Source organism: Acanthochromis polyacanthus, chromosome 8, assembly GCF_021347895.1.
Source record: "Acanthochromis polyacanthus isolate Apoly-LR-REF ecotype Palm Island chromosome 8, KAUST_Apoly_ChrSc, whole genome shotgun sequence".
Lineage (NCBI taxonomy): Eukaryota > Metazoa > Chordata > Actinopteri > Pomacentridae > Acanthochromis > Acanthochromis polyacanthus.
In genome coordinates, this window is record NC_067120.1 from 38617851 (window position 1) to 38644811 (window position 26961).

The 26961-nt window shown below is 37.4% G+C and overlaps 1 protein-coding gene across 5 annotated transcripts in view; it reads right to left on the minus strand.

The window, feature by feature from the left end:
• The window catches only part of LOC110946048 (septin-7-like), a 93090-nt gene that overhangs the window by 38404 nt on the left and 27725 nt on the right, over positions 1–26961 (minus strand). For all 5 annotated transcript variants that reach the window (XM_051951825.1, XM_051951824.1, XM_051951826.1 and 2 more), the window contains exons 3-5: positions 15922–16028; positions 4126–4226; positions 3908–4042 (exon numbers count right to left, since the gene is read on the minus strand). In XM_051951825.1, the coding sequence (XP_051807785.1) occupies positions 3908–4042; positions 4126–4226; positions 15922–16028 (343 nt within the window). The remainder of the gene's footprint in view (positions 1–3907; positions 4043–4125; positions 4227–15921; positions 16029–26961) is intronic.

Below are 26961 nucleotides of genomic sequence, written 5' to 3' on the forward strand. Positions count from 1 at the left end.
AGGACACAAAAGTTTTACAGTGAATAATCTGATGTCTTTTAATTAATTCAGATGTCTGTTGTGGCTCCTAATATTTACTAGTCATGTTTGTAGCATGTGTATGTTCAGAATGACTTTAAACTTGTTCAAAGTAACATGAAATTGTCTGAAATGATTCCAAACTCAATCAAATTGACTCAAGAATTCACTGAAATAACTGAAGTTGTCCAAAATTACTTAAAACTTTCTGAAAATGACTCAAAATTCGTTCAAAATGACAATTTTCGAGTCATTATGAACAATTTTTTGGTAATTTTGAACAGTTTTAAGTCTCGAGTCAGACAGACGGAGGGACGGACGGACAGATAATAAACAAAGTTCAGTAAATAAACAACAGAAATGATCAGAAATGACTCTCAGAGGGGTTCAGAGGCACCAACAGGTCACTGAATCGTCCAGTTTTCTACTTAAATAAATCAGATAATTGTGTTTGTCATGTTACTGCGTGGAGAAGGTGAGCAAAGCTGTGTCGGAGAGTGTAATGTCCAATTAAAGCTTCATGCATCACGCTCGTTGTTCTGCAGAGGAATCGGTTCTTTGAAGGAATCTCGCTGTTCTTCTTCTACCAGAGGACTGAGGGTCAATCTGAGGACAGCTGAAGTCTTTGAGGCATGAAGTTGTGGCCAGAAGTGATTTAGTGTGTGACTCAGCTTGAGAATTAATTCACGAGGATGAATCTCCAGATGATGCTGGGAGTGAAGTTCAGTGGGTCACCAGCAGAGGGAGACACCGACCCACTCATGGAATAAACCACAGGAGAAAAAAAACACTGATCTAAATATAATAAGGTAATAAAAATGTATGTATATTTTTAAACAGCTTTGAATATTTATAATAAATGAAAGATATACACATTATTCTGTAAAGTAATTGTAATGATTTATTTTATTTTTGATAGTTTTCAAGTTTTATTTCAGAATAATATGTAAGATATAAAAATAATTCTTTAATATAATTGGGTTTAATTTAATATATATTTAATAGTTTTTAAGTTGTGTAACATATTTAGTTTATATATAAATATAATTATGTAACAGAATAGTTTTGGACTTTTGTCTTTTATGTTAGATTTATAAATGTAATTATTAAATATAATTTAATTTTTAAAGTTTTTAAAAAGTGTGTAACTTCTGTTTTAAATACAAAAATAGTACAAGTGCGTTCAATTTATTTTATTTTAAACCATTTTTTACTTTCATTTTATAATATATCTAATATACATACAAATCTAACTATGTAAAATAATATTATTTAGTGTATTTACTTTTTACAGTTTTTGACTTTTATTTCAGAATAAAATTTAATATATAAATCTAATTACATATAATGATTGCGAAATTTATTTTTAAAATAGTTTTTAAGCTTTTATTTTATAAACTATCTAAATATATAATTACAATTGTGATTTATTTATTTTGACAGTTTCTAACTTTTAATTCAGAATATATTTAAATTGTATAAATATAATTGTGTTTAATTTTTATATTTTAAATACATAAATAATGTAATTGATTTTTATTTAATAATATATTTAATATCTATAAAAATATAATGATGTAATAAAATTGCATACAAATTGATTTATTATTAAACCATTTTTAACTTTAATTTTATGACATATTTAATATATATAAATAATTTAAGTTATATTTATTATGTAATATAATTGTATTCAATTTAATTTATTTTTATCTTCAATTTTATAAAATATTTGATATTTATAAATTAATATAAGCTATTATAATTATTAAATAATTATGTAATGGAATTGTATACAATTTATTTTTAAACCATTTTTAACTTTCATTTTATAAAATATTTTATATATATATATATATAAATGTAATTATGTAATAGAATTGTATTAAGTCAACGTATTTTGAATAGTTTTTAACTTTTCTATAATACATTTAAGATATGTAAATATAATTCCTGCTGGTGTAGGAGGGTTAGCATGTGCTTAGCATGATTAGCCTCCATACGGCTGAATGCTGTGTTCTGTGTTTCTCTCTGGAATGCAGAAACAAAGAGGTTCAGAGGAACAGCTGCTGGTTCAGGAGCTCCTGAAGGATAAAGATGGAGTCTGAGAGTCTGACAGGAGGAGATACTGACGGAGATTTATCAGAGCTGAGATTCCTAACTGCTTTCATTTTTTTTTTTTTTTTTAGCTTCCCGGAGGAATAAACTCTGCAGAGGAGCTAAGTCTGGAAACATGCAGTTTGCTTCTAACTGTGGATTTATTGGATTTCAGATTTTACAGCCGCATGGAGGCGACTGAAACTCCAGTCCTGCAGAGCGACACTAAAAGCACAATTATCCGATATGTTTGAGTAGAAAACTGGACGATTCAGTGCCTCTGAACCCTTTTATGATCATTTATGGAGCACATTCTGTTGTACATTTACTGAACCTACAATGCTCTGCACAGTTTGATTAATTTTACAGCTCGTTCTGGAGCATAATTCAGGCTCAGAGACGGAAATGTTGCACTGTTTTATTCATGGAAAACCTCCGACGCTGCTGTTCAAACACATTCTAAGACTGCAGCGGCTCAAGAAACACTCAATAAAAGATTAGACCAGTTTAACCTCCAACATTCAGACATTTTTATGGAAATATTCAACCAAACATAAAAGCTTGTAGCAGAAAAACTTGCATGTGTTTGATTTGAATGATATAGAACCCAGCACTGAATATTCATTTATGATTAGTGGTAGATTTAAAACCACATCAGATAGATCCATCGTTCTTTTTGCATATAAAATTTGAAGAGTTCCACGAACATTTTACTCATTCTCCAGGTCTCTGAGCGCTTTTCCATTGCAGTGATGGGTTTGTAAAAATACACAAACCACACACAACAGAAATCCTCATAAACCAGACTACAGGATATCTGAAGGACACAGCTATGTTATTTCTGTATTTTTATTTAGATTTCTTGAACTTTTAAGCAATTTATTGTAGTAGCTCCGACACAAGTCAACACATTATTTAAACTTGGGATATAAGGCTCATATTGATGTAAAGCAAATATTCCTAACGGAATATTCGGATCTCAAAATAAATATTCGGACACCGCTGTCATGACCGAATATTCGGATATTCGGATCCAGCCCCAGTTTTTACAGATCACAGCTCTTATAAAATGTGTATTTTTGGTGATATTTTAAAAATAATGACTGTTTCACGGTCGTACCAAAGAGTGGAGACTTTATATTTTTGTAGAATTTTTAAATGAAACCTGTAAAATAAGGTGATTTTGATGGAATATCTCAATTTTAAGCTCAACTTTGGTTAATATTTCCACCAGAACTGTGCTCTTAAAGTTGAAAATCTTTCAATTCTCTCTGTTTTTCTGATAAATTGTGTAATTTTGGCAGTTTTTTTATATAGAAAACTGGCTTTTCATATCCAGTAGCAGGCTTTGGGGGTTTAAAGGGTTAAAACACTTCACATTTAGAGACGCATTTTCTTCGTCTCCTGTCGTCTTCAGGGTTTTTTCACTCCCTCCGTCTGCTGCTGCTAAAATATTTACACGTTAACGTCCTTTTTAACGTTTTGTTTGCAGGTTTATCAACAGTTCCAGGCTGTCGGATGGATTTGGGCTCATGTGAAGCTGCAGCTCAGACTCTGCAGGATGTCTGAGAGCGATTCTCCGCTCTGATTGGCTGATTTGGAGATGGAGGGCAGAGAGCTACTGAGCATGTGCAGAAGTGTGTTATATAACGTTTGTGGGTCACAAACACTGGCTGGCAGCCTCGTCGTCTGCAGACACACTCACTGCTCTGTTCCATCCAGGCTGCAGGAGTTTAGACGTTTCTTTCTGCTTTATTTTACCGCACCGCCATGCTAACGCTACACTACATACCCGTGTCCAGACGGCGCTATGAAGTACAGGCAGCAGTGCACTCTGTTGTCCGGCATCGATCTGCGGTTCACCCTCGACTCGGCGTTCAGGAAATCCTCACATTTGCTGTCGATGTAGTTGATGACCGGCTGCCAGCTGAGGACATGGAGGACAGGAATCAGACGAGGGGATTGGACGATAAATGTCATGTGATCTAGCCGATGGTTGGCTCTGCTCACCAGTTGCTGTTGTCCACGGCGTCTCCAAACCCCGGCGTGTCCACGATGGTGAGGGTCAGCTGGACGCCGCCCTCCTTGATCAACACTTTGGACTGTTCCACCTGAAACACACAGATTGGGGTCAGCCGGTTATTCAGGTTAAATAAACTAAAAAGACACTCTTTCTGGAGCCTGACTCTTCATTTACGTCCCCCATCACACATGTCAGAATCAGGCTGTGTTAGTTGCATCAGGACGTGGTATCTAGAACACACTGGTTCAGGCAGGAGGTCATTAACTACCACAGAAGTCTTTGTCATGGTGCCCCTTGCTAGCTAAAAACTCCCACAATGCTCTTTGTTTGCCAACATGAGCAGCCAGTATCCGAGTGACATTTCTTCTGGTCTCTACAGGATTAAACAGGAAAGAAATCTAGTTATAAATGACAGGATTCTTGCGGTCACATGCTGCTAATAAATAATGCTTAATGTATACAGACTCTAAATATTGGTACTAAAAATCAGTATCATCGGTCGATCTGTCGTCACGGTGTTGATCACACCTGTGTTGTGATTCTAACAGTAGCTGCTGCTGATATTCTGATGTTTTTTTGAGGATGTTCAGCCTGATGTGCCCACACACTGAGTCCTCCACTGCTAATGATGTGACTCCATCACCTCCCACTCAGGGTAGCGATGATGCGTCACCACAGTGGAAGTTCACCCACTCAGGCTGCTGGGAGATGCAGGGAAACTGATATCTGCTGCTCGTATGTGAGGAATCAGACGGTTTCCTTCCTCTGCAGTGATGTAAAGCAGGTCAGCGATGGATAAACTCCACTTCTGCACCGTGCAGGAGGCCGATTCCATCCAAGAAAACAACTAATGAACGAGGATGATCCTGCTGGGCACTGAAGCCGATGGAAAGACACTTAGAAAGAGCTTAAGCTGTGATGTTGCATCCTCAGTAATAACTTTACATCACAAAAACAAACTTTTAATTCACCAAATTCGAGCTTTAATTCACCAAAATGGAGTTTTAATTCATTGGACCCGAGATTTAAATCACCAAACATGAGTTTAAATTCATCCAGCTGAAGTTTAATGAATCAAACCAGTGTTTTATTCCACAGAATAACGTGTGATGATGCTCACAGTAAATAAAGTCATCGAACATTTATTATTTCTGCCTGCGGCTTCACTTTGACACGTAAAAACCAGACAGAACCGAACCGCTCCATCTGTGTTGATTCACAGATCCATCATTTCCTGAAGCTCGCATACTTTCACAAGGCCGTCCGGTTATTTTAGGATCTCCCCTTTAACACAAACATTCCTCGGTTCCTCCACAAACCTTCCCTCAATCCGTCCGACTTTACGGCTGCTCGTTGCTGCAGACGGATCTAGGCCCTAATTGGGTGTGTCTTTTTAAAACGAGTGTTCGCGCCGTTCAGTGTTTGTGCGCGACGGTCTCCAAACCCAATCTGCTATTTCCAACCGTTTCCGCGGAGAAAAACAGATTTGGGAGAAAACCTCAAAAATGCCGCGAGGCTCGACACCATCATTTGAGGAGAAATGTGATCCGGGGGGAATGAGAGGCGAGCGACAGAACATGGAGGTTGTTGCAGTAAAAATACTCTGACCCCGTTATTCCCCCGCTCGGCCTCAGACCACAGCAGCCTCTTCCAGCACACTTTAACGCTCCCTAAATGCTACTTCCAGCAGAACGACGATGCCCGACGTCGGGATTAAGATGAGGAGCGATGTGAGCGACGGACCGAAGGGAGGCCTGGAGCTAAAGGTTCCTTAATGTCCTCAAAGCAGAACAAATTTAGCGTCTACTGGATCCTAACTGAGCGGCTGTAATGTGGAGACGCACAAAAAATCATCACCTGATCTGCTGCTGACTCTCAGAATATAGGAAACGCTGAATTTAAACCATAAAAAACAATATTTTACACAAAAAATATGCACGTTAAAGACTGAAACATAGAGATTTCCCTTAAAGGGGCACCGAGGAAGATTTTTATGCTCGTAACAAAGTCTCATATTAATGTGTATGAATCTTCGTTATTTACACTTATTAATGCCCCCATTTTCGATTCATGAATCATTTTGGTTTTGTAAATATTTGTATTTTATTAATTTTTTGTCAACTCGTCTAGAATTTCCTGTGAGAGACGGAGCGATTTACAGCAAATGCGGTGCGCGTGCGCTGATGAGCGTAGCAGAGTGGAGCTAGTTGTTTTTAGCAGTAGCAGAGCGGAGAGTTGGTTGAGAAGACGGCACACATGGAGCGCAAAAGGAAGCGAATGGAGCAAAGTCTGCAAGCAAAAAGGTTGTCAGATCGACAACGAAGCAAAAGAAAAGCTCATCTTGGACAGGCATTTCAGAAGTGGTGAGAATTCCAGGAGCAAAAAGGAATCAAAACAGATGCCGAGGTGGCTGTGCTTCTCCTAGACAGGTACGTAACTTTAGCTCTTTGTAAGTTTGATACAATTCTTTGGTCTTTTGTGTGTGTTGCTTGCGATGTGTGGTTAGTAGACTACGGGATTAGTTTGACTGTGACTGGTTAAGTTGACTAACTTTGTGGCAAAAACACTGTGTGGGTATTGGCTAATGTAACGTTAGCTCGGAGCTACCGAACGTTAGCTCGGAGCTAACGTTCGGTTAACTCCGTAGCTCGGAGCAGCTTTGACAACTCGGTTTTACAACATTAGACCGCGGAGTCATTTACACACGTTATTGTTCAACAATGATTTCAACTCCGCCGGCTTTCCTGAGGCTCGCTCGCTCGTTTACGACGGTTTGCGACAGTGCGCGCCGAGGCTCACGGGAAATGTAGGCAACGCTACATTTCCGCTAAAATCTTCCTCTGTGCTCCTTTAAAATGATAAAATCCAAATAAAATCACACAAGAGTTTCAATTTGCACAATAAAAATAGTAAAAATACACAGTTTTGCTGTACTTAAATGCACCAAAAACTTGGAAAATGGTCAATAATACTTTAAATTGTAATTTTGTAATGTGTTCCTTTTCTTCATATGAAGTAAAATCACAGAAAAAATCGTCACCTATTAAACAAAACAGGCAAAACTGTAAATGTGTGCATCTGAAATTAGTGCTTTTATTGATTATTATTGTTATTCTTTGAAATGAAAAAATCCAAAAAAAGGATAATATTTCACAGAAAATTAAATTAAATTAAAGTATTAAATTAGCAATAACGTAGTAAAATCACAGAAAAAAGTATTAATTTACACGTTGATCATTAAAAAAAACAGGCCAAAACTGTAAATATTTGAATTAAAAATCTCTTTTTTAAATTACTATTATTGCTATTCTTTTTAAAAAAATCTGATTAAAATAATATTAACAATTATATTTTAAAGACATTAAAAAAAATCTGCATGCTAATAACTAAAAAATACATATTTCCCTTATTTTTGCAAAATTGCAGGTAAAATTCAAGTAAAATCACAGGAAAAGTTTTAATTTACACAGAAAAAGACTTTAAAAATACAGTTTTGCTGTATTAAAATTCACTTTTTTTCCAATCCATTTTTTATATCCATTATTGATATTTCAGTTTTTCTTTTTTTAATAAATTTGCAAAAATTTCTACATTTCTGTTTTTTTTCTGTCAAGATGGGGTGCTGAGTGTACATGAATGAGAAATAAAATGAACTTTTTTGATTTTGGCGAATGACTGCAATGACACAGAGAGTGAAGAATTTTAAGGGTCTGAATACTTTCTGTACCCACTGTACGTATACTCTGACATCGAGCTGAATCCATCTTAACTCTACACAGAATTGTACTGGATTCCATTCTAATGCGGTGTTTACAGCATCAGGTTTTACTGGATTTACTTCAACATCCATTAATGTCTGGTCTTATTTCACCAGTTAAAGCTATAGAGCTATAAAACCACTAACCAACCTACACAGAAACTCCTCTGACCAGCTGAAGGGAAACCTAAGAGGAAAAATGTGGAAAATGTGGTTGTTTGCTCACAGACGACTGTGAGATCCTGAGTGGGAGAAGGTTTATGTCCACTGTTTATTAATCAGGTAAACTCAGGAGGATTTTACTGCTTTAAAGCTGTGGGTGAGTGTGTGGGTGAGTGTGTGGGTGAGGCAGTGTTGTGTTTGGGTGGGTGTGGGGTTTCATGGGAACATTCCTACCCTCTTCCTGACCCTCTCAGACCCCAGGGGGAAACACTGGGACTCCCACTGATCCCTGTTTTTGTTTGCCTCCCCCTCTGACTCACCCGTCATCTCCCCCAGACTCTGTTCGTCTCACCACTCAAACTGCACCGTAATAAAAAATAATAAAACATCCTCAGGAAAACTGTGAGAATGCAGCAGCAAGGGTGGCACAAATGTTTGATCTAAAAACAATTATTTGAAATCAATACAAATATCGACAAATATCTGTAAAATTGTGCCTTTTTTTTATTAAGAAGATTTATATACAGCAAAATAGGGTAGTTTTATAGTTGCACAATGTGAAAGAGCAAATTAATATATGTAAAAATATTTCTTTAGGCCTGTTCTTTTATATATTTTTTTAATTATTTGATTTTAATTTATTTGGTTTTTTATTTATTATGTATTTAATTTTAACAGGTGCTTTTTAATGTATTTATATTTTTTATTTATGTAACTTTAAGAGGTGCTCTTTATTTTGTGTTTATTTTTTATTTATAAAATTTTAAGAAGTGCCTTTTTATTTTTATTTATTAATTTTAACAGGTGTTTTTTATTTATTATTTATTAACTTTTAACAGGTGTTTTTTATTTTTAATTTTTTTAAAATTTTAGCAGGTGTTTTTTATTTTTTATTTATTAATTTTAACAGGTGTTTTTTATTTTTTATTTATTAACTTTTAACAGGGGTTTTTAAAATTTTTAAATTTTTTAAATTTTAGCAGGTGTTTTTTATTTATTAATTTTAGCAGGTGTTCTTTTTATTTTTTATTTATTTAACTTAATCAGGTGTTCTTTATTTTCATTTATTTAATTTTAACAGGTGTTAACAGCTGGATGCTGGGGGTCCTGGCCGGGTTCTCCCTCTGCCCCCTTCCGGGCCGATCCGTGGTCGTCCTCGTGGTTTGGTGGCTCGGATCTCTACTCTGGGATCACTGCCGGCTCGCCTGGGTCTTGTGGGCTCTCGGGCCCGCTTCTGGCCTTCACGGAGGTCAGAGGTCATAGTTGCATGATCACAGTCACAATTGCACCGTACTCTGCATGTGGACATAGCAACCATGTTGTCTTGGGGGGTGTTAAGTTTGTCCTGGTGCCAAAATATCAAAAGACATGTTTCCTCAGTTTGTGTGTTTCACATAGATGATCTGAATAATTACTAACAAAACCCATAGGATGCGTTCCGGTGTGTCTTTGTTAAGGTGTACTAGCTTGTTATCTGTTGTGTCGGTTTCAATTGAAAGATAATTGTATTCTTGCACCCTTCCTTTTCTCTTCACTATCCCCCTTGGTGTTGTTTTCTTTTTTTTCCTCTCTTTCTCTCTTCTTGTTTCTTTCTTCCTGCCTTTCCCCTGTCAGGTCCGGCAAACTTATGTATATTTAACTAATCAACAAGTATTCAAACTAACTAAATTACTGTACAGTATCAAGGGGAGTCTTGTACTTATAAACTCCCCTTGGAAAAGCAAACTTGTATGGCACAATGCAGCAGCCAGATCCTCATTCTGCCTGCTCTGTTGCCGGATAGGACAAAAAAAATAAAAAAATTTAACAGGTGTTTTTTATTTTGTATCTTTTAATTTATTTAATTTTAACAGGTGTTTTTTATTTATTTAAAAAAATTATGTAATTTTAACAGGTGTTTGTTTTAATTTGTATTTATTTTGCATTTATTAATTTTTAACAAGTATTTTTATATAATTTTAACATGTGTTTTTATCTTGTATTTTTTTATTTATTTAATTTTACTTTCTATCACCTAACAAGTATAAAAGTGTTTTAAAAAATATTTATCATTATTCATAATTTTTCTTTCATATATCTAAAAGTATATGTAAAATAAAAATTGTTTACTATTGTCACACATTGTAAGAAAATAAATCATAATTTATAAAAATACAGATTTATGATGACATTTTAAGTGTTAACATGTAAATTCATGCTTTTTTATGTAATTTTACAAAATATTTGTAATTTAACAAAACAGGTAAAATCTATAAAATAACAGATACAACTTTTTTTTACATTTTTCGATCCTGAATATACATAATGCAATTTTACTTACAAATAACGAGTTTTTTTGTCCCATTTTAAAGCATAAAAAATACATTTTTAAAAATTAATTAAGAATGAACAGTTTGTTTGTTTTTATTATTGTCAAACATTATTGGATAATGAATCACAATTTATAAAAATACAGATTTATGATGAAATTTTTTCGGTGTTAACATGTAAATTAATGCCTTTTTCCTGTAATTTTTCTAAATATGCTCTGTAATGTAACAAAGCAAGCAAAATTTGTAAAATAATAGTCAAATTTTGTGTATTTTTCTCGATCCTTCATATAAATAAAGTAATTTTACTTGTAAATAGCAATATTTGTTGCTGATTTAAATGCAGTAAAAATGTGTATTTTTTCTCTTAGATCCAGCAAATGAATGAATTATGATTTTTTTTATATTAACTAATTTTACTACCTATAGTTTAACAAAACAGGGACGATCTATAAAATAAAAGTAAACTGCACAATAAATTTCAAGATGAGTTTCTCCTCTGCTGCTTCCTTCACACCTCCTCTTCCTCATCATCTCCTCTCTTGACAGCTCAACTCTCCATCTTCTGTTTTCCTCCCAGTCTGGTCCTCCTCCTTTCAGCCTTCCTCCTCCTTCCTCCTCCTCAGTTAGTTGTGACCATAAAAGGATAAATCCAGACTCTGTGGTCCTGCTGCTTCCCTCTCAGATCCTCTTCTTCCTCTACAAAGCCTCTCCTCCTCCAGTCTTTTCACTCTTTACACTTTTACTGACAACAACGAAAGCTTCAACCAGAAACCAAAAAGAAAACATGCTGCTGCACCATCTCAGACTTTGGACCTTGAAAATGGAAAAAAAAAAAGGAGCAAAATTTGTCAACCTGGTTGGTATTGTGTCTCCATAAAGTTCCTGTATATATGGATGGATCCATATTTCTCCTAAAATAGAGTCTTTGGTCCACAATTAACCAACTTTTGAGGCTCTAACATCAGCAGAATCTGATGTGTTGAAGTTTGACCAGACAAGGTTCCAGTTTTTAGAGATTTAGACTAAATGTTGATGTGCACTCATTGGTAGGAAACAGAATCTGGTGTCCATAGAGGTCTAGATGTTGGTGTTCATAGAGGTCTTCATGTTGGTGTTCATAGAGGTCTAGATGTTGGTGTCCATAGAGGTCTAGATGTTGGTGTTCATAGAGGTCTAGATGTTGGTGTTCATAGAGGTCTAGATGTTGGTGTCCATAGAGGTCTAGATGTTGGTGTTCATAGAGGTCTAGATGTTGGTGTTCATAGAGGTCTTCATGTTGGTGTTCATAGAGGTCTAGATGTTGGTGTCCATAGAGGTCTAGATGTTGGTGTTCATAGAGGTCTAGATGTTGGTGTTCATAGAGGTCTAGATGTTGGTGTTCATAGAGGTCTAGATGTTGGTGTTCATAGAGGTCTAGATGTTCATAGAGGTCTAGATGTTGGTGTTCATAGAGGTCTAGATGTTGGTGTTCATAAAGGTCTAGATGTTGGTGTTCATAGAGGTCTAGGTGTTCATAGAGGTCTAGATGTTCATAGAGGTCTAGATGTTCATAGAGGTCTAGATGTTGGTGTTCATAGAGGTCTTCATGTTGGTGTTCATAGAGGTCTAGATGTTGGTGTCCATAGAGGTCTAGATGTTGGTGTTCATAGAGGTCTAGATGTTGGTGTTCATAGAGGTCTAGATGTTGGTGTTCATAGAGGTCTAGATGTTGGTGTTCATAGAGGGTCTAGATGTTCATAGAGGTCTAGATGTTGGTGTCCATAGAGGTCTAGATGTTGGTGTTCATAGAGGTCTAGATGTTGGTGTTCATAGAGGTCTTCATGTTGGTGTTCATAGAGGTCTAGATGTTGGTGTTCATAGAGGTCTAGATGTTCATAGAGGTCTAGATGTTGGTGTTCATAGAGGTCTAGATGTTGGTGTTCATAAAGGTCTAGATGTTGGTGTTCATAGAGGTCTAGGTGTTCATAGAGGTCTAGATGTTCATAGAGGTCTAGATGTTCATAGAGGTCTAGATGTTGGTGTCCATAGAGGTCTAGATGTTCATAGAGGTCTAGATGTTGGTGTTCATAGAGGTCTAGATGTTCATAGAGGTCTAGATGTTCATAGAGGTCTAGATGTTGGTGTTCATAGAGGTCTAGATGTTGGTGTTCATAGAGGTCTAGATGTTCATAGAGGTCTAGATGTTGGTGTTCATAGAGGTCTAGATGTTGGTGTTAGATGTGAAGGGTTCAACGCTGCTTTATGACGTCTTCATGTGGAAACTTAACAACGTATGAGACTGATTTTGCATACTGTTTCCATACAGACTTGATATTTATCAACATTTCGTCTAAACATCTACAAAGTGGAACATTGTCTGGTCAAACTTTTCACACATCAGATTCTACTGATGTTAGAGCCTCAAACGTTGGCGAAATGTGAACCAAAGACTGTATTTTAGTATAAATATGGATACAATCATGCATAAACCACTCGGGTTTGAACATTTTTCACTTGCTTTCCATTTTTAAGGTCCAATAATTTCTAAGTTTTGTAATTTTGGACAATTTAAAGTCATTTTGAGCAGGTTTTAGGTCGCTTTGGACAAGTTTGAAGTCATTTTAGATATTTTAAAAATAATTTTGACTGCTTTTACGCTTATAGGAACTTTCTGGGGACACTATTACAGTCCGGTTTGACATATTTTGTACTTTTTTTTCCATTTTCAAGGAACAATAATTAAAAATTTGTCTTCTGCTGGATCCATTCAATCATTCTGATCTGATGGAAACTGTCTGTGTCTTTACCAAATTTCATGACTGTTGGAGTTTTATTTCTGGTAAAAAATACAAAAATTTCCAGATCTGAAAAGATGTGAACTCTCAAAATTCAGCCAAAAATATTTCGATTTTGGTTCCAAACAACAGATGAATAAACTCTGAACAAAGTCTGAGACGGTGCAGTGAACCAAACATAAACCAAAAAGAGGAGTCCGGTTGTTTTTCCACTGAAGCTCTCGTGACATCTTGTTATCTGCCGTCGCTGCAGGCAAAGTTCAGACCAAGGTGAGATGTGACGAGTGCAGACATTTTATCTGAAGGAACGCTGAATGTTAGCCGATGCCTTAGAACTGATCATTTTCACGGTCATGGTTGGAGACAAGGGAATAGGAAAGCAGATTATGGAGGGTTTTATTAACATACGAGGTGAAATATGGAAATGAAAATCCCTTTCTACCACTTGAGGAGCTGGAAATGTTTGACTTCACACACTTTATGACACAAATGCTAAACTATGCATCGAGAGGCGAAAACCCCTGATAAGCAGCCGGATCTGGGCTGCAGATTTCACAGTTTTAAAGAGCTCATTTTATGTTTTTCTTTGGGGGGGGGGTTTCCTTGAGTTTAGTGTGTTGTAGCTTTTAGTGCAAACTCACAAAGACCCAAGTTTAAAGTTCGATCTGTTTTTTGAACATTAAAGCCTGTGAATATGTTCTAATAAACCCCCAAAATAAAATGATTAACATGGAAGTGGGCACAGTATGAGCTCTGGGAGTTAACTTTTGTTTTCTCGCCTCCTGCACAGCCGTCATTAAGTCACATTTCATGCCGCCATGATAAACATCTGTGCACGTTGGCAGCTCTGTTGTCTGACTTGGACGCGTTGATGCATTCTTTCACTGTTGTTGAACTTCAGTGTTTTTACTCAACACTTAACAAGCCTGTCCTCAGTGTAACGGGACATTCAGACGGTTTCTACAGGGAAGAACTGACAAATTATGAAGTCTACAGTGAAACATCGCCATGGAAGATCACATCTGTGGATACTACGACTCCTCTGTTTCACATACATGCTATCAACAGGTTCTTTTCCTAATTTAAACAAAAAAAGAAGCTTCACCCGAATGATCTTCAAATGTTAAATCTTCTTTCCCAGATTTAATCCCAGATTAAAAAAAAAAAAATCGGAGCTCCTTCACACAACTGTGAAGCCATGATTGACTTCACTGTAAACAACTGTAACATCAGAAAAGTCAGAGAGTTTTCAGGTTGAACTGCAGGCAGTGTTTTCACAGAGCAGACAGGAAAGTCGGAGCTACTGAATCAATAAAATAAATGCAGCATGGCTCAGAAACGGTGAACAGAGGAGCAAGTTGTTGGAAGCTACATTCAGTAGGGAGAAACATCTTTCTACAGATGATGAGCAGAGTAGAGAGGAAAAGTCTTTAGAGGCTGGAAACATGGAAATCGTTCAATACCTATAGCATGTGGAGACAAAACTGCCAAAAAAAACGAAATGCAAAATGACAAAAACGAGACCCAAACCAAGAGAAAGGAGACAAAACTGTCCCAGAAAGACGTGAAACTTTACAAATGTCATAGAAAACAACATAAACGAGACATACGACAAACTTAGCAAGCTGCTGGAAGCTACATTCAGCATGGAGAAACATCTTTCTACTGATGATGAGCAGATTAGTGAGGAAAAGTCTGGAGAGGCTGGAAACATAGAAATGGTTCAATATTTGTAGTACGAGAAGACAAAACCGGCAAAAAACAAGAACAACAAGACTAAAAATGATTAAAATGAGACGCATACAAACAGTAAGGAGACAAAACTGTACCAAAAAGACCTGAAACAGCAAAAATGCCCCAGAAAACAACAATAACCGAGACAAGAAATGACCACAAGACAAAACTGTCCCAAAGTCACACAATACGACAAACTTAAAGGGTTGTGGAAACATCTCTGTACAGCTGATGAGCAGAGTAGTGTAAAAAAAAAGATTGTGAAGGTTGTAAACATGAACATAGTAAACTATCTATACTATGTAGAACTGCTATATTTTTCCAGCATTGGTTAAATACTATAAAGCAGACGGTACATTTGGTATATTTCATTAAAAAACTAGTCCACACTGAGGACAAACGTGACAAAAAATTGCTCAGAAATTGCCTAAAACACAACAATAACAATAAATAAAAAGCGGAATCATCAAATTGGACAAAAAACTAGAACACTGTAGACATTTTGTGAAAATAGATTTTACAGCAGAGCTGTTGTTTAGCTTGTGTTTCAGCTCCCAGGTGTTCCTAATAAAGCGGCCAGCCAGCGTGAATGCATCATAATTAAGTGGGAATTGTGGCGAAACCTTGAAACAGCCGGCAAGAGGTTTGTAATAAAAGGATCAGAAATCGGTCAGTTATAAAAACGTCTCCATTAGCCAGCGTCGGCTCGAGGAAACCACCAATTTAAATAATGACAGCTGCTGGTTTGTGGTTTCCCAACACCTGACTTCAGCTGCTTGTTGTCCCGGAGAAATCTGCATCAATCAGCAAAACCCCGTGTGGAAAACAGTGTTCAGCCACTGGAAGGACCTGAATGACGTTTTCTTGGTGACCTGCCACCCAAACTACAGAAGAACATCCAGACTTTTCAACACCAAAACGCCTCGACAAGCAACATCTGCAACATCTGCATGCCAGAACAGACCGAACTTGAAAGTTAGCTGCGACTGCCGTGTAATTAATCCATCAAGCAAAAAAAAAAAAAAAAAAGCTGGATATTCCCACCTGCACGGTCTTCTTGATGCGCTGGGAGGGTCCAGGATAGTCCTTGGAGTACAGGTCGGTCAGGAACAGGGAGTTGATGAGCGTCGATTTCCCAAGACCAGACTCACCTGAGGACAAAAACACAAGACTGTGAATTTAAAGTAGAAATACAGCTCATATATTACACACGTGGACAAAATTGTTGGTACCCCTCAGTTAAAGAAGGAAAAACCCACAATTCTCACTGAAATCACTTGAAACTCACAAAAGTAACAATAAATAAAAATTTATTGAAAATTAAATAATCAAAAACAGCCATTACTTTTGAATTGTTGATTAACATAATTATTTAAAAAAACAAACTAATGGAACAGGCCTGGACAAAAATGATGGTACCTCTATAAAAGATTGAAAACTATTTGACCAGAGTGACATGATTAACTCAGGTGTGTCATTTAATTGACATCACAGGTGTTTCCAAACTCATAATCAGTCAGTCTGCCGATTTAAAGGGAGACAAGTAGTCACCCTGCTGTTTGGTGAAAAAGTGTGTACCACACTGAACATGGACAACAGAAAGCGAAGGAGAGAATTGTCCCAGGACATCCGAAAAAAAATTATAGACAAACATCTTAAAGGTAAAGGCTATAAGACCATCTCTAAACAGCTTGAAGTTCCTGTGACAACAGTGGCTCATATTATTCAGAAGTTCAAGACCCACGGGACAGTAGCCAACCTCCCTGGACGTGGCCGCAAGAGGAAAATTGATGACAAATTGAAGAGACGGATCGTTGGAATTGTATCCAAAGAGCCCAGAGCAACCTCCAAAGAAATTAAAAGTGAACTCCAAGGCCAAGGTACATCAGTGTCAGATCGCACCATTCGTCGTTGTTTGAGCCAAAGTGGACTTCATGGGAGACGACCAAGGAGGACACCACTGCTGAAAAAAACTCATAAAAAGCCAGACTGGAATTTGCAAAAATGCATGTTGACAAGCCACAAAGCTTCTGGGAGAATGTCCTTTGGACAGATGAGACCAAACTGGAGCTTTTTGGTAAGGCACATCAACTCTATGTTCATAGACTCAAAAACCAAGCATACGAAGAAAAGAACACTGTCCCTACGGTGAAACATGGAGGAGGCTCAGTAATGTTTTGGGGCTGCTTTGCTGCATCTGGCACAGGGTGTCTTGAAAGTGTGCAAGGTACGATGAAATCTGAAGACTATCAAGGCATTCTGGAGAGAAATGTGCTGCCTAGTGTCAGAAAGCTTGGTCTCAGTCGCAGGTCATGGGTCTTCCAACAGGACAACCATCCAAAACACACAGCCAAAAACACCCAAGAATGGCTGAGAGAAAAGCGTTGGACTATTCTAAAGTGGCCTTCTATGAGCCCAGATCTGAATCCCATTGAACATATGTGGAAGGAGCTGAAACATGCCATTTGGAGAAGACACCCATCAAACCTGAGACAACTGGAGCTGTTTGCTCATGAGGAGTGGGCCAAAATACCTGTTGACAGCTGCAGAACGCTCATTGACAAATACAGAAATCGTTTAATTGCAGTGATTGCCTCAAAAGGTTGTGCAACAAAATATTAAGTTATGGGTACCATCATTTTTGTCCAGCCCTATTTCATTAGTTTGTTTTTTTAAATAATTATGTTAATCAACAATTCAAAAGTGATGGCTGATTTTGATTGTTTAATTTTCAATAAATTTTTATTTATTGTTACTTTTGTGAGTTTCAAGTGATTTCAGTGAGAATTGTGGGTTTTTCCTTCTTTAACTGAGGGGTACCAACAATTTTGTCCACGTGTGTACATATTATGCACTAAAAAACACACCCCGAGGCAATGACTTAACATCGTCTCTCCATACCGGCACTGTACTACGAGTATATCTTCGTACAAACAATCAAAACCCAAAACCTTTGAAAGATTATACTGAAAATACAAGACACAAAGTTTAAACCCAATACAAAAAAGAACCTTCTCAGTTTTGGACCTATGGGCTGTGTCTTCATCATGGCTCCATGTGGAAAAGAAGTGCCAGAAAAATCAGACTGTGAGACTTCACAAAGGTGGAAAAACCAGATAAACACAGTTCCAGCACTAATCAGGAGGTATAGAGGTAGCCATAGTACCACTAATCAGAACTGCAGTGGTCATCCTACTGAAAATACACCACAGACAGTGTTACGGTACAATCTGGTTTAGATAAAACAGCTACAGATTTGGCACAGGGATTATAAATACAAATCAGAGTTTCTGTAAATGAAACTTTAGAACATCGAATTCTATGGACGGAGGACTAAATAAAAAATCTTTGCTTGTTGTTCGGAATAAAACTTCAAGATTAAACTTTGCTGAAAAACACGAAAAGAAGCCTGAGGAATGTTGGGAGAACATTTTTTAGTTAGATGATACCAAGATACAGTCGTTGGACTCAGATGAAGCTAAGCTATTTGGTGTGAACCTGACCAGGACTACCACAGTGGATGCGTGGACCTGACAACGAAGAACAGAAGGAAAAAGGTGTTCAGGAGATGATATTTATAGGGCTGGACCCAAATATCCGAATATTTATTTTGAGATCAGAATATTTGAATTCCACCCCGCCGTCGGACGATGTCGTGCGATTGGTATTCGTCTCGTCAATTCGCCCAACGTTATCTGTCTGACATTACGATATGAACCGATCCAACCCACCTCCCTCGACTGCACGAACCAAACCGAATATCCGGATATTCGTCATTAATCGGGGCTGAATATCCGGAGCCCAGAAACTGCTATTCGGGCCAGCCCTAGATATTTATAGATGCACGGTGAGTGTCTGTGGATAAACCAAAATACTGACTGACAAGATGATTAACAGTCTGCAACAGCTTGAAGAAGAGGAAAAAGAAGAGGAAAAAGAGCTTCTAATGACAAAAATCTATGTCCTGGACAAGTATGTTGTCAATACAAAGTCTTTGGGTTATGTTAAAGAGAAAATTAAAGAATGACAAGACTAGATATATTTGTTTCACACAGATGGAGTCCAGCATGTTTGACAAGGACTTGTCCAGGATTACTACAGTGAATGCATAGAACCGACAGTGAAGCATGGAGGTGTTTTGTGTTTTCTTGTGGTTGTTCGGTCTTTTTCTATTCTCCCTTTGTGTCTTTTTGTGGTCGTCTGGGTCTATTTGTATCTAAAGCAGGTTAAAGAAGCCATCCAAACCACAAGATCACACAAAAGTTTCTACAGAAGAAAAAATACCACCTGGACAGATATGTGACATCACTTGAACACAATAGAATTATTTTGGGGTATTTTAAAGAGAAAATTGAAGATTGGTGACCAAGATAAATTTGTTGGGCTCAGAAGGAGTCCAGCATGTTTGGTGTAACTATGATCAGGACTACCACAATGAAAGCATAGTCCTGACAGTGAAACATGGAGGCAATTTGAGTTCCCTCGTTGCTTCCAATTGGACATCTTTGGGGCATTTTAAAAAGCAAAGAGCACCTAAAAAAATATTCTCAAGAATAGAAGAACATCTTTTCAGAAATTTGGAATCATCCAGGCAAAAGATGATTGAGTTAGTCATCAAAAATAAAGGTGAAAAGACGAAGTATTGAAAAAAATCAGATGTGCATTACGGTAAGGAGATGTACCAGCATTTGTTGCATTGACTGATTGTATTTTTAATGTAGTAAATCTGTTAGTTTTAGTGGTAAATAAGGCCAGTTATTCTACTTTTCAGTTCAGGAATGATGCGTTAACTGTGAGGTGATACGTTGATGCGTATTTACTTCTGTTCTACTGTATTCAGAAACACACACAAAGCATGTGGATGGATTGGTTTTACAACCTTCCATGCCTGAGGCCTGGAGGGAAAAATAGCTCAGAAAGCAAAGCAGATTCATGGTGAGTGAGTTAAAAGGTCAGGTAGCTCATCTGCCAGCATGAAAAGCCTTTACATGGAAGGAATAAAACATTTCCTCTCTTCCTCCGTCCCTCTAACTTCCCCTCAGAATAAATCTTCCTCTTCTGTATTTACTGAGCCAACTTTCCATTCGCCGCTTCCCCAACAGAAGCTGCACAAACACATGGTTAGCATCGAGTCGACAAAGCACTAACGTACACATCACGGGCCGTGATTAATGGCCGAGCATTTGGCTCGTGTCTCGTGAAAAGGCATCGAAGGAGTGTTTGGTCGGAGGGGAGGAGGAATGATGTCCCAGCAAGACCTCCGATTGACTCCCATGGAAGGTTTCAGTCTTTAAAAAACAACTAAAAACAGCAGTGATCAAACATCCAGCCAGTCGGCAAACACAGGAGGCTTTAAGGACACTTTCTGACCAACTGTCTCCAACTTCACCGAAATTTTCTAGCACAAAATACGGCTAGTTCTGACATTTTAGCTCGACGTATCAGGTACTTTCTGAGGAACTTTCCGAGCCCACTGGCCCACTTTCAGCAGGTTTTTTCTCACAGTGAAATTTGAGGCTGTTTGAGCAACAATATCTCAGAAACTATTGAAGATAAAAACCTGAAATCCTCACTGTTACACTGGAAAAAAAATACTCCTCTCAAAACAAGAAAAAAACTTATTTGAAGGAACTTTTACTTTGAAATAAGTGAAAAAATCTGCCAATAGAACAAGTGAAAAACGGCTTGGTAAGATTTCTTGAAATAAGATATATTTAGAATATTGAGATCTTAGCTGGGAAAATGTATTTTAAGCAGTATTGTACCAGGATTGTCAAGCTTTTGTGTCTTAAAATAAGCCAGATATGCTTAAAAAAAGCATTTTTTTTTGCTCAAAAATAGATTCACGCTTTCATGCAACATCCTAATTTGAGATGTATTAATCCTCCTGTTGTCCTCATTAATGGGCACCAAAAAATATTGTTTCCTTGTCTGAAAAAAATCCAGAAATTCAGCAAAAAAAATCTAAAAATTTGCAAAACCTTCAGGAAGAAAATTCTAACAATTCCTTAAAAGTTTCTCTTAAAAGTTTCATTTTAAAAAATACCCCAAATTTGGCAAGAAAATTCTTGTAAATATTTTTTAAAAATGAGTAAAAATCTTCCAAAAAAATCCTAAAAATATCTAAAGTTATTCCATATATATCAGTAAAATTTCTAATATTTTCTTTAAGAACATTCACATAAAAATCAACCAAAATCCAGCGAAATCCGTTGGTGGATTTTTATGTGAATGTTCTTAGGAAACATTTTTAACATTTCTTTTTTATAACCAAAAAATGTTAAAAGATTTCCCAAAAATGTTGAAAATGTGGACATCAGAAGTTTTACTGTAACATATTTTTTCCCCCCACATTTTCAAAGTTTAAAATGGAACAATTTTGACCTGCAAGATGACACAATGGTTAAAATGATAATTCTGATTTATTTCTGCCTGCTGTATTTCCTGTTAATGCGTGTACGAGTCATTCTAACTTTGCATTCTCCACCTTTGCTGTGGAAGAACATTTATGGAAATAAAGACCGATTTATTTTCAGCAAAAATCCAGATTTTTACATGAACAGACAAATGGAACTGATCGGAAGCAAAGAAATTAGCTGCCTGATATGAGCATTCTACCAACCGCGTTAGGAAATGAAGCTTGTTTTAACCTTACAACGACAGACAGTTTGTTAAAGCAGAATGTATGTTTTGCAAACCAGCAGAACCTCCAGGATCCGGTTGAATAAATCCAGCTGCTGCAAACGTCTCAGGAACATGTGCAGAGCAGCACCGGGCCGTTTAGCTCCAACTGAGAGCACAAAGCTGGAGGTTTTCCATTTCAAAACGACCGTCAGATGCTGCTCCCTTCATTTTAGATTGATGAGCAACTTTCCAGAAATCCAGCGGTGGAGTGTGGAGTGTCGGATCTGAGGTTCTGGTGTCTGAGGTTAGCACCAACGTAAAGTCTGGTTTCCAAGAAGCTCTGAAAAGCTGCAACACTTCCACGACTGAAAACTGACGCTAACAGAGACGACCTCTGGACCCCGAACGGTTGGCGGGTGTTTATTTTTTGCACATTTTTCTCACTGTGGCTCATTTTTCACTGCGATATAAAGTCCTGCAGCTCTACGGATCAGAATGAAGAAGAAGGAGAAAACTCAGAGATGTCTTCTGTGTAGAACGATGGAATTATTACAAAGAAAAGCCGGATTTTATTTGATATTTATGTGACAAAAAAGTGAAAAAACACTGGAAGAAAAAAGGAGGGCTTCACATACTACAGATATTTCACTATTTAAACTTTGCTCTGTGGAAACACCGCCTGCAGTTCAACCTGAAAGCTCAGAATTTTTGCCATGTCATTGTTCATCTTTGCTGAGTCAGTGATGGTTTCTCAGTTGCGTCGAGAATCACTGAATTTTTTGTTTTTTAAAGAATCTGGTTATTTTAAACTGTTTATTTTTGGCGGCCTTTTCAATGAGCCAAGTGCAAATAATTCCAATAAATCTATAGTGTCATAAAACAGAAAAAAATCTATTTCTTTGATTATATCTTTTGCAAAAATTGAAAAGGTGCAACCAAACACTCCTCTGCTCACTGTTTATGAGCCATGCTGCATTTATTGTATTCATCCAGTAGCTTTGATTCTCCTCTGAGTTTCGTGTCTTTTTGTCTTTTGTCTCATTTTTATTGTTTTCTGTCTTGTTTTTTTTGTCAGTTTGTGTCTCGTTTTTGTTGCTTTGTCTCTTGCTTTTGTCATTTTGTTTTTATTTTATGTCTTTTGGGGTCTTGTTTTTGTTGTTTTCTGTCTCTTTGTGGTGGTTTTGTCTCCACATATTAAAGATATTTTTCAATTTCCATGTTTCCAGCCTCTCTAGACTTTTTCTCTCTGCTCATCATCTACAGAAAGATGTTTCTCCATGCTGAATGTATCTCCAACAACTCTCTCCTCTGTTCACTGTTTCTGACCCATGCTGCATTTATTTTATTCATCCAGTTGCTTTGATTTTCCTCTCAGTCTCTCTTGTCGTCTCAGTTTTGTGTCTTTTTTGTCATTCAGTCTCATTTGTATTGTTTTCTTCTTGTTTTTTGTTGTTTTGTATCTTGTTTGAAGCTTTGATGTGGTTGTTTTTCCTGATAGAACACATGCTTGGTTCAAGGATTGATGGAAAACATGTCAACTCCTTCTGTTTCTGGATGATAAATGGTGTCATGTTTGTGTTTTTCTTAAAGATAACGTGCCTTTCAAAGCCGCCGGCAGGGTTTTTTTTGGACTCGAGTCAGCCACCTGCTGCAGTAGAACATCTGTGTGGTTTGTTTCTGTCTGCAGAACATCTGTGGATCCCATCAGTCCAGGCTGACCTGGTGTGACGCCCCACTGGATTCCAGTCTTTACCCCTTCTTAACCCCCGATAAGCCCCCTGAGTGAGTGTTTGCTCAGCTCCGGATCATTTTCTGTCCCCGTGTGAGTTATGAAGCCACTTTGTGTTTCCAGCTGGGCATCGGCGGCCGTTTGACGGATGGTTTGGAGGTCAAGAGTGAAAAACACAACGCAAAGGGGCTATTTCATGATGACAGGCTCTGTACGCTTAGCTCTGATGTTAGCATAGTGTTAGCCACTGATGCTACCACAATCCTACAATCTGAAGAACGCCTGAACAGGTGAATTAGCTGGAACATCTTTGTGTTTGAGTTAGTGATTTTGCTAAATTCTTACACCAACATGATCAGTTTACTGCAAATAGATCAGGTGATCAAGCTTATTTCCTTAAATACTAATAACTGTTGGCAGTATAGCCGAACTTCACATTCAAAAACTAAAAAAATCTTCAGTTTTGTCATATTTTCAAAAGACTTACAGAAAACCAAAGAAAGAACCAAAATCGACTACAGCTGCTGACTCCTCTGATCCAGTTTAAATAGAACCCATTAGACTCAAACTCTACAGTGGGAAATTCTGAGGAGCTCAGCAAAGATCTGAAAAAGCAAATCATTGATTGAACAAATCAGAAAGTCACTTGGAGTGATTTCAAAGCAGCTTCAGATCCACAATCATCTGTTTGTCAGAATAAAGTTCATGGTCCAGTTGTGTTACTGCCACCATCAGGAAGAAAACACAAACTATCACCTGCTGCTGAGAGACCATTGGTCAGGATGGTCAAGAGTCAACCAAGAACCATCAGAAAGCAGGTCTGAATGAATGAGAAGCTGCTGGAACACAGCTGTCAGTGTCCACAAGGTTTTACATCAACATGAGCTGAGAGGATCCATGAAGAAGGAAGTTCTTCCTCTAGAAGCAGAACCTTAAATCTCCACTCAAGTCTGCTGCTGATCACATGGACAAAGAAAAGACCTTCTGGAGGAAAGTTCTGTGGTCAGATGGAAGAAAAACTGAAGGTGAGGCCTTTAACCCCAAGAACACCAAACCTACCATCAAGCATGGAGGTGGCAGTATCATGTTCTGGGGCTTTCTAGAAATGCTTCTGGACTGGTTTCAGATTGTCTTGGGCGAGTCTTAGACTTTTTTGGGAGTGGTTTAGGTTTGGTTTTGTCATGATTTTGAACTGGTTTTAGACTTTTTTAGGACTGGTTTCAGACTGTCTTAGGTGGGTTTTGGACTTTTTTTTATCCTCAAGAACACCAAGCCTACCATCAAGCATGGAGGTGGCAGTATCATGCTCTGTGGAACTGGAGCTTTAAACAAAGTAAATGGAATCATGAAGAAGGAGGATCACCTTCACATTCTTCAGAAATATCTAAAACTATCATCAGAAGGTTGATCTTGGACACAGCTGGATGTTTCAACCAGACAATGAGTCCAAACACACATCAGACGTGGTAAAGAAATGGTTCCATCAGGATAGAATGAAGGTTCTAGACTGGTCTCCCCAAAGTCCTGATTTAAACCCTCAAGAACCCGAAGAAACAAGTCAGAAAAACGATAAATTTAGTGGAACTGAACCAATTCTGTCCAGAGGAGTCAAAGATAAACCAGAAGATTGAAACCAAAAAGTCTAACTGAGGTGTATGTATATTCTTGACCCAACAGATTTTGTCACATTTACAGGAGACCTTTTATAAATCCATCAAAGAATTAAACTGCATGAATGCTTTTTGTGACAAAGATTCAAGCGTTTCCAAGATTCCTTCACAGAAAACTCTGAATTCCAGGAGTCATTAAAGATTGCTGTGATACACATGGTCTTTACAAGCGGATGTAAACTTTTGTTAACGACCATTGAGAAATATAACACAGACAAGCCAGCTGCTGTTTCAGCTGATCTGCCATGTTGGTCGTCGTGCAGCAGTCAGAACGGTGGTTACACAACCTCAAACTTCAGCCACAACTTGAACAAACACCACGACACCTCCGTCAAACATCCCAGTGGATCCTCAGCAAACATCCCACCGACCTGACGGAACCCAGCAGGCTTCACAAACACCCTAACACCGAACACAAACAGCAGCGAGGAGCTAAAAGTTAGCTTTACTCATGCTGGTTTTAAAATAGAATGACAATATGAGTGGATCAAAGCTGCAGAAAGACAATATTTGAGCCCAATAGTCAACATTGCACCAGCGTGGAGGAAACATCACACCAAACTCTATTTGAAAAAGTGACGATTCATTGTTTCATTGTTGTTTCTAGTGGAACAAAGAAGCTAAAACAGCATTTTAATGGTTAAAACTAGCCTTAAAAAGCACTTTATTGGATTAAAAGTGAGGGATAAAAGAATAAAATATCCAAAAAGCCAGTATTTGAGTCCAATTAACAATATTGGACTGATAAGGGGGCAACATCACACCAAACTCCATTTGAAAAAGTCACAATTTGTTGGTATCTTTGGTGGAACAAAGAAGCTAAACAGCATTTTTATGGAAGAAACTAGCTCTTAAGATGCACTTTATCAAAATCAAAGCTGCAAAAAACAACAATAATGAATATTTCACTGGTATAGAGGAAACTTTACACCAAACTCCTTTGAAAAAGTCACAATTCAACGTTTGTTTGTTGTCTTTGTTGGCACAAAGAAGCTAAACAACATTTTAATGGAAAATAATTACTTGTGAAAAGCACTTTATCAAATTAAAAGTGAAAGATTATGAAACAACACTGCAAAAAGCCCAGTAGTCAATATAATTAATACCGTCTCACCAAATTCCATTTTAAAAAGATAATAATTAATGTTTGCTTGTGATTTTTAGTGGGACAAAGAAGCTAAACAGCATTTTTATATAACAAAAAAATACTTTTAAAAAGCAATTTATCGAAATCAAAGCTGCAAAAAGCCAATTTTAAAGTTCAATAGTCAATATTAGACAAATAAGAAGCAAACATCACACCAAATTCCATTACAAAAAGGGACAATTTAGTATTAGCCTGTCGTTTTTGGTGGAACAAAGAAGCTAAACAGAATTTTAATGGGAAAAAACAACTCTTAAAAGGCGCTTCATCGAATTAAATGAAATAAAGGCTGTAAAAAGTCAATACTAGAGCCCAGTAGTCAATATAATTAATAACGTCACACCAAACTCCATTTGAAAAAGTGACAACTTATCGTTTGTTTGTTGTCTCCTGTGGCTCACAAAAAGCTAAAAAGGATTTTAATGGGAAAAAATACTCTTAAAAAGCACTTTATCAAAATCAAAGCTGCAAAAAGCTGAAGCGGAGGATTAAACCGTGTAAATGTCAGGGTTGTTTCTCTGATTGAAAGCCTCCCAGTCAGTCACTGCAGTCATCTGAACCCCCCCTGAGGGCAGGTCCGTCCCAATTAGCCTCCCTCGTTCAGCTTTAATTAAATATTGGTTCCACATGACGAGTGGCAGCTCTCAGTAAACAGACTAATGATGGACGGATGAAGCTTCCAGCTCGTCCTGCTGTCCCTCTGTGGCCTAGTTTCTGAGTCCTCCATCATCACTACAAACATCTCCTGTGTTCATACGTCTTTGCTCACATCATTTTGTTCACAATGATGGATTATATTAGAAGGAAATGTCATTTTTATTGGAGCAACACGTCTGTTTTCCATCAGCTCTGTGGAAGTCGTGTGGTTCTTCCAGTTTTCTATTTTTAACACTTTAGCGTCATTAATTCATGACGCA